General features: G+C 46.7%; 1 protein-coding gene across 1 annotated transcript in view; it reads right to left on the bottom strand.

The window, feature by feature from the left end:
- The window catches only part of Pde6a (phosphodiesterase 6A), a 58,987-nt gene that overhangs the window by 15,730 nt on the left and 30,474 nt on the right, over positions 1-12,783 (bottom strand). Inside the window, exons 11-17 of the mRNA XM_005356169.2 lie at positions 11,230-11,295; positions 10,956-11,102; positions 9,952-10,059; positions 6,868-6,977; positions 4,406-4,493; positions 4,142-4,242; positions 3,545-3,652 (exon numbers count right to left, since the gene is read on the bottom strand). Coding sequence (XP_005356226.1) covers positions 3,545-3,652; positions 4,142-4,242; positions 4,406-4,493; positions 6,868-6,977; positions 9,952-10,059; positions 10,956-11,102; positions 11,230-11,295 — 728 coding nt within the window. The remainder of the gene's footprint in view (positions 1-3,544; positions 3,653-4,141; positions 4,243-4,405; positions 4,494-6,867; positions 6,978-9,951; positions 10,060-10,955; positions 11,103-11,229; positions 11,296-12,783) is intronic.

Genomic DNA, 12,783 nt, shown 5'->3' with positions numbered 1-12,783 from the left:
AGAGAGAGAGGCATATTTCAAAGAACCCTTAACTTGTTGGATTTGACTCTAATAGTTCAGATAATAGTTATAATAGGCAGATAATAGCTCAGCAGAGAATTGGACGTAGGACGCCCTGCTAGGGATCACAGAGAAAGAAACCTGCACATCCCATGTCAGAAGTGCTCTTGTGAGAATATGGAGGAAAGTATGTTTTCATCAGAATCTCTAAGACAGGGGAGGCCTGAGGCCCTTCCTCGGGCTTGTAACATGTCTATCAGAAGAGGCTTTGAAGTGTCTACCAATACTTCAAACATGTTGGGATTCAGATGGTTCTTCTTGTTTTATGGCCTAGAGGATCTTGCACCTGGGCCAAAGTCCTGTAGGCAGATCAAGACAGGGAAGAACGTGGCTTTACTCTGTAAACCTGTAGAAGGGTGGGAATACCTGGTTTGTTTTCAGGAAGATTAGTATGAAAGAGAACACGGATTACCACGCCCAGACGTGCCTTGGAAGGCCTTTAGTTCCCTGCAGGGTAAAAGAGCTCAGCCTGGAAACTGCTTGGAAGACCATCTTGGCTTTTACAATAATCATTCCTGTCCATGTTTGATTGTTTGTTTATATCTTTGATATGCTATTTCTTTGCGAAGTTTGTTTGGCAGTCCGTTGTGTAAATGCACTGTAAGTGTTTATCCTGAATCCTCATTGGTGGGAACATAAGTTGTTTCCAGGCTTCTCTGTGACTAGAAGTCACGTGGCAAAGACTTTCATACACCCTTGGTGCACCTGTGGGGGAGCGTGTGGTGATGAAATCTTAGAGGTGGGGCTGCTGGGCCAGAGCAGCGGCCTTTGCAAGGCTGACAGTGTTAGGGCTGGGATGTGAAGTGTCCCTCACAAGCTCGGGTGTTGACATAGTCCCAAGCTGGTGGTCCTACTTTGGGAGGTTCTGAAACCTTAGGAGGTGGGACCTAGCTGGAGGAAGAAGGTCACTGTATGTGTCCTTGGGGGCTGTGGCTTGCTCAGAGTCCACTGCTTCCTGTCTTCTGTGATGTGAGGAAGCCTTTCTACCATCCCTTCCCACTGCCATAGTGTTCTTCACAAGCTCCCTGGGGCTGAGCAGGACACAACGTACAGTATAGTCCCTTCCCTTTTTGGTGGTTTTAAGGCAAGATCTTGCTATCTAGCCCAGGCTGACTTCAAATTTATTAAGTAGGCCAGACTGGCCTTGAACTGGCTACAATCCCGCCTCTGCCATCTAAGCTTGGGATTTATAGCTATACTCTTCTTGCCTTTAAGTTGCTCTTGTAACTGGCTCCGTCAAAGCCATAGGAGAGAAACTAGGGGTGGCACCGGGGGTGAGGGCATTGTGACATAATGGAGCACTTGGGAAGCAGGTTGGTACACCTAGGATTTGGTCAGCACAGCACGGTGCCTAATTTCAATGGACACTCAGAAGACCACAATGTTGAGAAAGTATGGACAGGACAGACAATGCTCTCAAGGTTTCAGGTAGAAGTGAGGACTCCATTGGGAACTGGGTTATATATAAGTCATCTGCATGCTGCCTGGCCAATACTTTGTGTTCTGAGATTGAGGCTGGATTTAAAAGCAATGGTCTATCTAATTAATCTGGTGGAGGAAATTTCAAAGTGGCATAGCTATTGCTGAATGCTTTTTGAACTGGGAACAAAAAGAAGCATAGGAGGATTTGAAAATGTGTGGTCTGGCCAAAACAGGAATACACTGAAATTCATGGGCAGGGAAGGCGTGGTTGTTAAAGAGATTAGTGCCGTTAGAAACCAAACCACACCAAAAGCAAAAACAAGCAAACAAAAAAAGCAAACTGAAGCCACGTGCTTCTCACCGAGCCGTTAGTGAAGACGTCTTGATTTATCTATCAATTGACCTTGCCGATTCCTCCCTGCCCCGCTTCCTGCCCTCCCCCTCCAGCCCCAGTTTTATTTGAATTGGAAACAGTTAAGGTGTTCTCTCCATTTTTGGGGTCACAGCTTCACAGACAATAGTGCCCCACTGTCCTCTGTGAAGATCATACCCACTTGTCCCCCACGCTGGTAAAAGAGAGTGCCTGCTCCCCTCACTCTGGCCAATAAGGTGAGGGGTAAAACACTGTCTCTGCTGTAGCTCTGTTTCATATTCTCTCAGTATGTAGTATGCGTTCCACCATCGTCCTTTACTCTCCTGACAAAGTCTGCCTGTGTGCCTTTTGTCTTTTTCCTGTTGACTGGGCCCTTTTCTTGAACTGTACTAACATCTACTGAGAAAATTAGCTGCTTTTCTGTTACAAGTACCACGAATACTTTCTCTTTGCATTCTGTCTTTGGCTGAGTCTCTGTGCGTGTATCTAGTGTCTGTGTATGTATGTGTGTGTTGTGCAGAGATTCTTGATTTTCAAATAGTCAAATTTATCCAATCATTTTTTACAACATATGGATGTCAGGTCATTCTTAGAAAAATTTATCCTAAAATTATTCCTTTTAATTTTCCCATCACCCCCCCCCCATTATTTAACAATTCTTGGCTCATCTGGAATTTACTTTGACGCATAGAGAGAGACAGGGATCTGACTTTGCAGCCACCCTGTCGTCCCAAGGCTGTGTATGAATGTACGCCTGCTGGAAAATCCTCTCTTAGAGCATGCAGTCCTTCAAAGTAGACCTTCCTTACTGACTTCAGCACCTCCTTAGGATTAAGACTGAACTGCCCTGGTATCCTTCTGTTTCAGACTTATCTGGGTGCTCTGTGCAGCGGGACGAGTGGGGGCACACGCGTGCCAGGGCACTGGTGTGGGGGTTAGAGGACACCCTTCAGGAGCCAGTTCTCGCCTTCCATCCTGGTGAGACAAGGTGTCTCTTTGGTGGTTGCGTACTCCAGGCTGGCTAGTCCATGAACTTCTGAATGTTTTCCTTATCTCTGCTACCCATCTACCATAGGCATGCTGGGGTTAGAGATGCTATAGTGTGTGTGTGTGTGTGTGTGTGTGTGTGTGTGTGTGTGTGTGTGTGTGTGTATCTAGAAGGCAGTGAATATTGCTTTCAGGAGCCGTCTGTCTTGTTTTTTGAGATCGGGTTTCTCATTGACCTTGAGCTCAACTAGGCGAGGCTGGTTGGCCAGGCCTGTGAGCCTGAGAGGCCAAACTGTCTCCCCCTCCCCAGTGCTCCGTTATGTCTGGCTTTTTAAATGTGTTTTCTGGGAACCGTACTTGGGTCCTTGTGCTTGCTCTCCACCATTAGTGCATGCTTTGTTCAAAACCTGAACACTGTATCCCTTAGCTCCTTGAATCCTAGAGTTTATCATTGAAATACTTCAGATAGTACGTTCTTTGCATGCAGATATATAAACCAGTAACAATGCATTCTCTTGTGTTTTCAATGCTAAGACCGAAGTAAAACATATGTGGTTGCTTGTGGCCATCCCATTTAGACACAGCTTCATGCTTTCAAATGTGAAAATGTCAAAAGCGGCAAGTGTCCCAGGGCTCTGTTGAGAGCAGCAAGAGCTGTGGGCAGACCCCAGGCAGGTGAGGGTCAATCCTGCCTCGACTTACATAACGATTTCCTTCCGTGTTTGCTCCAGCATCATGTACTGGGTCCACTCCTGGGGGCTCTCGTATGTCTTTGACTGATCCACAATCTTCTGGAACATGGTCCTTTTCCTGCAACATACACCGGCTTGTTAAAGAGACCAAGCATAAGAGTGAGACAGTGGCTGGGCTGCTAACACGGGCTGGTCCAGACGGGGAAGTTACTGAATTCACATAGCTAATAAATCAGCATGGGAAAAACTATGGCCTTGGAATGAAGACTTCATTCTAGATGCCGCTGAGCATGTGATTTTAGCAAATCCGTGTCCCTTAGGATGGGTGTAAGAGCATCTACCTTGGCTGGGCGGTAGTGGCACACCTTTAACCCCAGCACTTGGGAGACAGAGGTAGGCGGATTTCTGTGAGTTTGAGCAGAGGCTGGTCTATAGAGCAAGTTCCAGGACAGTCTCCAAAGCTACACGGAGAAACCCTGTCTCGAAAACCAAAAAATAAAAACAAAACAAACATCCCTTACAGGGATGACGTGTTGGACCTGACACAGAACAAATATCAGCAGGAACGATGGCATTTGCTGCTATGGAAGTGAGGGGCAATACCTACTTGAAATACAAGGCCAGGTCCGTGGCGATGATGGCAATGTCCATCATGTGGATCGCGTGCTCGTGCTGCCGGCGATTCAGGTTCTGGAAGATATTCAAGCTCTAAAGAAAAGAAGTAGACGAGTTTTGAGAAATGGCACTGGTAGTAAAGTCACTCTTCTTCTGGTGGCCACCCTAAATGGTGACAAGACAATGACAGCCTCAGCCAATGGCAAAAGGATGCCTGTGTCCATGCAGGCTTCCTGTGAGACGGGGGTCATCCTACCTCATCTCTCAGCAGTGTTTTACCAAACTCCAGATGATGCCTTTCCAAGATGGAGGACCCATGGAGCTTGGCCAGTGGGTTCTGGGATCTAAATGAGGGAGGGAGGGAAGGAGAGAGCAAGAGAGAGTGAGAGAGAGCGAGAGCAAGAGCGAGAGAGAGAGAGAGAGAGAGAGAGAGAGAGAGAGAGAGAGAGAATATCAACATAAAATGGCCAAGATGGAGACTAAAGACATTATAACCCAGTCCTGCCATCTCCTATTTTTGTAGGCAGATGCTGATGTGGGAAGGAGCAGGAAGGGTTTTGCATAAAATAAAAATGAGACGGTGGAAGTCGAGGAGTAGATATCAAATATCCTAACTTTGTCCTTGCCTTTCTTCACAAGCAACTGAGAGCCTCTTCTGGGTCATGGACTCTTTACACATTGTTAGGCCAGAAAAGGACACAAGCATATGCAAGGCCAGGCACTGTTTTAGAGAGCTATTTATCTCCTAGATATACACACACAGAGTGTACGCACACACACACACACACACACACACACATACACACACACACACACACACACACACAGGTGCACACACACACAGAGGACCATGTTTTGAAGATAGTCAAGTTTTAGGGGACGTCATTGAGTTCCTTTGAGAAATAGTTGTCCTTTTTTAAGTCAATAAATATTTATTGAACACTTACAATGCTATGCCTACTGCTCAGAGTCCCACAGCGTAAAACACGGCACGAGCCTTGGAGCACCCCAGGATAGTGAGAAGATGGGGGGAGCATGGACTCTAGTCTTCAGAAGGTCCTATATGCTGTGGGCCCGAGTGGAATCTAGTGGAATCCCAGTGTTCTCAAGTAGTGTGAGAGAGTTTTTGTCAACTTGACACAGGCCAAGGGCATCTGGGAAGAGGGAACTTCAACTGAAAAAAAATGCCTCCGTCAGATTGGCCTGTGGACAAGACTGTGGGGGCATTTTCTTGATTAAGTATTAGTGTGGGAGGGCCCAGTCACTGGGGGTAGTGCCACCCCTAGGCAGATGATCCCGGGAGGTATAGAAAAGGTAGCGTAGCGGGTGGAAGCCTGAGGAACAAGCCAGTAAGCAGCACGCTTCCACGGCCTAATAGAAATGGGCTGATTTAAGTTGTCAGAGATGGTTAGTAATAATTGGAAGTCTCTGTGTTGGCTATTTGGGAACTGGAAGGTGGGAAAGAAAAGTCAGCCTACAGTTCTGCCTTGCATTCCTTCCCTGACTCCCCTCAGTGACGGATGATAAGCTATAGATGAAATAAGCCCTTCTCTCCTCCAAGTTGCTTTTGGTCGTGGTGTTTACCATGGCATCAGAAACCTACTTAAGGCACGGAGGTAATACCTGTGGTCCACCCAGCTCCCAGCCTGTTGTAATGTTTTAATGTAACTATGCTTCAAGGACAGCACCGCAGAGGCCACGCGGAATATGAATTTGGTTAGGATGGGGGCTGTCTTTTCTGTCATCATTATTATTGTTATTATTACTATTTGTCTTTTTTTTTTTAATGCAGCTCATCAATCCAGGAGCATACAAATGCAAGCCGAATGAATGAATGAACTTTTCCAATTGCTAACATGTCTGCTCAAATTAGTTCCACACATAAGACAGGGAAGGGGGAAGAATGATAAAACTTTTTTTTTTAATTTTCTTAGAATGATAAGGGGTTTTGTTGTTGTTGTTGCTGCTGCTGCTGCTGCTTTTTTGTTTGTTTGTTTTTGTTTTTGTTTCGAGACAGGGTTTCTCTGTAGTTTTGGTGCTCTATAGACCAGGCTGGCCTCAAACTCCCATAGGTCCACCTGCCTCTGCCTCCCGAGTGCTGGGATTAAAAGGCATGCGCTACCACTGCCCAGCGAATGATAAGGTTTTAATGTCCTATTGCTACAATAACAAGCTGTCACTGACTTTTGATGTAAAACAATACAGTGTACCTCCTTTCAGCCCTGGAGTTCAGAGAGCTAACGTGGGGCCCAGGATGCTCTCCTTCTGGAGGCCCTGGAAGAGAGAGTCTGTCTCCATGTCCTTCCCATCTCCTAGAGACACTTGCATTCCTTGCTGGTAGGCCCTTCTGACATCTTTGAAGGCAGCACATGGAAGCTTAGCTCTTCCTAACTCCCTGCCTCCTCACCAGGACCCTTTGGACTGTGACCCTGCGCACCATCCTGGTTCACATTCCAAGCCTCTCTCTCGACTCAGTCACAATGGAAAAGTCCCTTTTGAATGTCAGCCAGCATTCCCAGGCTCCTGGATTTGGATATCTTTGGGAAATCATTATTCCATCTACTGTAGATCTAAACCTAGATGCAGAGTGGGGAAAGTGGGAGGCTTCGGACAGTGGGGCTTTTCCCTAGAAGCCAGCCCACGGATTGTACATATATGGATAGTGAGTCTGGGGGAGACCGAGAGACAGGGAAGTCGGGGTGGTAAGAACTGACTCACTTCATCTGGTAGAGATTGTTTGTGCCTCTGTGGTCGATGTCGTGACAGAAGGCAGCAGTGACCATGGCCAGGGCCTCCAGATCAGTGAAGTACCGCTTCAGCTTTCCTGTCTGGAGGGATATTAGCGGGATCAGCCACGAGCATTTATTTAGGGGGAGGGAAGCAAGATAGAGAGACAGGAGGAGAGGGCACAGCCAGAGCCCACACACGGAAGTCTGCTTCTTTGCTTTTGTTTTTGAGGCAGCGTCTCATATAGTCCAGGCTTTTCCAGAACTCATTTTAAAAAATTTTGCTATACTTATCTGTGTGTGTGTTTGTATATGCCACAACACACATGTGGAGGCCAAAAGAAAACTTTTGGAAGCCGGTTCTCTCCTTCTGCCTTATAGTTCATGAGGATAAAACTCAATTCATAAGGTTTAGCAGCAAGCACCCTTACCCACCGAGCCATCTTGTAGGCCCTGGCCTAGAACTCTCTATATAGCTGAAGATGATCTTGATTTTTTTTTCTTTTTCTTTTCTTTTTTTCTTTTCAAGACAGATTTCTCTGTAGCTTTGGAGCCTGTCCTGGAACTAGCTCTTGTAGATCAGACTGTCCTCAAATTCACAGAGATCCGCCTGCTTCTGCCTCCCGAGTGCTGGGATTAAAGGCATATGCCACCACCAACCTTGAATTTCTGATCCATTTGCTTCCACTCCTGAGTGCCAAAATTACAGGCCTGAGCCAAAATTACAGGCCTCTGCCACCACGCACAGATAATGCAGTGCCGGAGATCAAACCCAGGGATCTGTGTGTGTTAGGCAAGCACTCTACGAAGGGAGCTATGTCCCCAGCCACCTCTGATCTCATTCTGTTTCCACTCCACGGGGTGACCAATGGTTTGCTCTACTCGGGCTGTAGAGCTCCAATATCAAGCTGAGACAGTTCCCAGGTAACCCAGGTAAACAGGGAGGCTGAGCACCTTACTCCTATGTCATCCTAATTGGACCTGTACATCTATGCCCTGGAGTGGGAGGGGTTGGATGTAATGGTCATAGCAAACCTGGCAGCCATATTGTCACTGGGAGGTCTTTGAACATGCCATACTCATAACGCTGACTTTCTAAACCTGGTCTACCAGTCAAGGTACAGCCAGAAGGAGTTTTCTCCAGGGTTCCTTCAGCTATTTCACTCTTGTTTGTGCTGAGGTTGAAGTGAAGGTGGGGAGAACTCTGTAGAGCTGACATTGGCTCAGTGAAGCAAGCCAAATTGCCAGGTTTGGTGATGCCCACATGCCTGAGATGATGGAGGCAGGAGGATCTATAGTTGTAGGTCATCTTCAAGCCACGTAGGGCTTAAGGCAAGCCTGGGCTACATGAGACCCTGCATTAACACACACACACACACACACACACACACACCCCACACACACACGGATAGGGGTAGGAGGAGACAGAAGGGAAGGGAAAGGAAGAAAAACCTAATCTAAGATTGCTGTCATCACTTTCTGTGGCCTAGCTAAAACTCCTGTTTCCAAACCCTAGTGCTTAGATAGTGCTAGTCATGAGGGTAAGGAATGCAGACAAGGAGCATGAGGCCAGCAGCTGTTGCAGCATGACCTGTATGGAGAAATACTCAATGAGATATGATGGACTCTGAAATGTATGTGTCAAAAATATTGACACAAACATACCAAGGCCACCCAAAGACATTGTAGCAATGCTTGTCATACTAAAAGATTAGAAAACAACCTTCATCTTCAACAATAGGGTGTTGAGTAAAGAAATTACAGGAGAGCCATTGCAGTCAGCCCTCTATATTTATGGGCTCCATACCTGTGGGTCTAACCAGTTGTGGACCCAAAAGGTGGACTTCAAGGTGGAACTGACCTATACTCCAAGACCCTATCTCAAACAAGAATATACAGGAGGCATAGGTTACACACAAATACACTGTTTTTTTTATATTAGGGACTTGACCACACACAAAGTTTTGGTACGCGGAGGTGTCCTAGAACAACCCCTCCACACACACATTCAGGTTGCAATGGACAACTGTTCTGTGCAGCAAGAAAACATGTAATGGGATCAACCTTGTAGACGCTATGTTAAGTGAAAAAAAGTCAGACACAGAGGTCTGTGTGATCCCACTGGCAACAGTGTCTAGAGTGGTCATGTTTCTATAGAAAGAAGGTGAAGGGGTGGCCTAGGAGCTAGGAGAAACTGACATTCTTGTTTCATGGGTACAGAGCTACTGTCTGAGAAGATGAATGAGTGTCCTAGAGTTGACCCTGGCAAGCACAGCACATTGTGAATGTACTTAGCGTCACTGGATTGTACCTCTAAAAATGACTTCAGTGGTAAGCTTTCTGCCTCATCTAGTAAGAGATGTGTTTTATACGGGTATGTGTTTATATATCGAAAGAAGCTTGGGGCTGCAGAGATGGCTCAGCAGTTAAAAACACTGGCTACTCTTCCATAAGACCTGGGTCCAGTAGCCAGCACCCACAACAGCCTGAAACTCCAGCTCCAGGGGATCTGATACCCTCTTCTAGTCCCTCTGGGCACTGCACACATATGGTGTACCACATGGACAAAACACTCATCCACAGAAAATAAAAATAAAAAATTTAATAATCTGATTGGCATATACAATGGAAGAGTATACCATTATATGATATATATTTTTTTTCAAATAAAATATTATAGATTACTCCATTGGCCATAAAAATAAATGGCATGTATGCTATGTGTTTATGTGTGTGTGTGGTACAAAAAGAAAATTTGGTAAGCTCTGTACACTTGTCTGTTCTTGGTGGTTTTATGTTTTGAGAGACTCTTGCTAGGTGGTGCAGGCTAACCTGCTCTGGCCTTCTGAGTGCTGTGATTACAGGCTTGCCCCACTGGTTTATTCATGAATCTCCTTTTATGCTTGTATTATGTCCACAATTCTTTTTTTTTTCCAGTGCTAAGAATTGAACATCCTAGGCAACTACTCTGTCACTAAGCTACACTCCCAGACAGAATTGCGCAATTCTTAAAAAAAAAAATCAACAAATAAAAACGGCCACACCGTGGCTGCCACACCCCCACAGCCCTCCGTACCACCAGCAAGGAGAACATGGTCTGCCCCACGTTGAAGCCGTGCCTCCAGTTGTGGTAGGTGATTCTCCGGTAGCCCTTGCTCAGTGAGTACATGAAGCGCACCAAGGCCTGTGAATACATATGTCAATGAGGCAGCATATGCCTGCCCGGGTGGCCAGGACCTCCCTCAGGACACCCAAGGTCCTCCAACCCCGTCGTTGGCCCAGACAGTGGGAAGTGTCCACAGATGCAGAAGCACTAGGCAAGCAACCTCCTGCTTGACACTATGACTGTAGGTGTTGGGGACAAGATAACCATGAGCCACCCACATCCTTTTCAGGTTGAGCTTCAGCAGGGATTCCTAAATGTGCCTGGGAGGCAACTGTCCTGGGAGGAAGGACTGTTTAATCCCGTGGTTCTCAAGCTGGTCCACTAAGTGTCAGGTTTGTTAGAGCTGGCAGCATGCTGCTGTGTCTGGGTCTGTGGGGTGGATGGGTGTGTAAAGCCTACGGCCAGCCCAACAGCGTCTTGGGTGGTATTGACGTGGTCTGGGGCATGCTTTGAAAGGCCCCACTTTAGTCAAAGTCTGGGAGGTTCTGTGCGCCTTTTCTTTCACACACATCTCCCACAATGCACCTTTGTCAGGACTTTTGCAGTGGCAAAGGCCTGTTCCCATGAGCTTAACTAATATCGCCTACCCACATGAGAGTTCCAGGACCTTGATCCCAATGAACAGTGCCTTCTCTCACAGAATCCAGCCAGGCCCTGGGCACATATTCTGAATCCCAAATGCACATACTCCTTCCACATGTTCTATAGACCAAACTGGTTTTTTTTTTTTTTTTTTTAAAGCCAGGAAGCGGGGAGGGAAGGAGAGAAGGTCAGTGATCTGGGTATAGTAGCTCCCACCTGGAGTCCCAGCACCCAGGAGGCTGAGGCAGGACCAACAGCCACAAGTTCAGGGCCAGGCTGCACTACAGGATGGGGCTGCAGAGTGCAGAAGGGCGAGCAGCTGTGGGCCTCACCTCTTGCGGGATGTGGAATTTCTCCACCACTCTGAGCTCGTAGTACATCTGTATGCCGCACTTCACCAGCTCAAGCTCCGTGAGGGGCAGATCGCTGAAGTGAAACTTATTGATCTCATATTTCTCAGCATCTGGAAGTTCTCCTTGCTGGATTGGGGTGGAGTCCAGTGGTTAAGGAGCATAGTGTGCTCCCGGGCCCCTCCCCTCCCCTCCGAGAAGCCAAGCAGGGTGAAGGGATACTCGAGTCCTATTGCTCCAGGGTCAAGCTGCTTACCAGGATCTCAGCCAGTTCCTCCTCCTCGCATTCCCACGGCTCTTTCCCATACACCTCTCTGGTTTTCTGTCATGCCCCAAACAGCAGAGAAGACACAGTAGGTTATTGCTTCAAGAACCCAAGGAGACCTCCACATCCCACTTTTGCTTCACCCCTCCTTCCAGCTGAAGCACCCATTCAGAGACTGCTGACCAGCATCCATTGACGAATGAGTCCTGGGTGTCAGGGCCGTGGAGAGCTACATTCAAATTCAGGCTGCCACTTTGCAGCTGTGTTACCGAGCACCTTTGAACCTTAATTCTGTCATCTAATAAATAGAGATAATAAAAGCCTATAACTAATCATTTGATTGTATAGTCTTTTTTTTTTTTTAATATTGGAGCCCAGGCCTTGCCCATATAAGCACTTTAGCATTGAGCTACACCCCCAGGATTATGTTTTTAAGACAGGGCCCCACTGTGAAGCCCAGGTTAGCTCAGATTTGATGGCCTGCAACATTCCATCATCCTCCAACCTCAGCTGCCTGAGTGTTGGGATTACGGGCATGCTCCACCATGCCTGGTTCTTGTTTTTAAACAGAATATGTGAACTAGCCAGACATAGTGGAACATGTCTACAATCCCAGAGGCTGTGGCCGGGGAGTCTTAAACGGCAAGGTACCATAAGCTATACAGAGAAATCCAGGCCAGCCCAGGCTATACAATAAAACTGTCCCTGAACAAACAGAAGTTCAACTAATATAAGTATGCAAAGTATTGTCACAGTGTAGTACTAACAAAATAATATTGGTGTTTATATTTTTATTGTTACTAACGACTGAGAATAATCAGGGTTTTGGCCACAGTCTTGGTTCGTTCATTTGCTGTGCAACCTGAAACAAGCTCCTTCCCTCTCTGGGTCTAATTTCCTCTGTGCCAGATGAAGAAACCCTGTTAATTGTTTCTGATTTCTTGGTCCAGAGTGAAATCTGTCAGCTTCCAACTGGGTTGCTGAGGCTACGTGTCCTTCTGGTCCACATATCCAGTATTTGGCTGGCCTTACGGCCTGAGTCAAGCAAACCATGAGGTATTTCATCTAAATTTGGTGTTTTCTTCTGTGAATTGACCTTTAATGGATAAAGGATAATAAGATTTTCTTTAGCATTCTTCTAAGATTAGAAACTGGCCTTGGGCTGGGGATATAGGTAAGTGGTGGAGAGCTTACCCAGCACAAGTGAAGCCCCTGAAGCCCCGAGTTGCTGCCTAACCTAGGCGTGGTTACACACACCTGTAATCTCAGGTAGAGGCAAGAGGATCAGAAATTTAAGGTCATTCTCGAGTACAGAACAGGTCTGGGCCCAGCCAGGGCTATGTGTCTTCTAAAGAAAGCAAAGCAAAAAAACAAACAAAAAACAAAAAAACAAACAAAAAAAACACCCAGAATGCAACACAACCCCACACTGGGTGGCAGAGATAGGATTGGCTAGCCTGAACTATTTGCGTCTCAAAAAACAAAAGAGGGAAAGGAAGAGAAGGGGAGGGAAGAAAAGGAAGGGGAGGGGAAGGGAAGGGAGGG

This window comes from Microtus ochrogaster, chromosome 18 (assembly GCF_000317375.1).
Source record: "Microtus ochrogaster isolate Prairie Vole_2 chromosome 18, MicOch1.0, whole genome shotgun sequence".
In the NCBI taxonomy this organism is placed as follows: domain Eukaryota; kingdom Metazoa; phylum Chordata; class Mammalia; order Rodentia; family Cricetidae; genus Microtus; species Microtus ochrogaster.
Note: the sequence above shows the minus strand (reverse complement) of the source record. Positions and strands in the feature narration are given on the sequence as shown.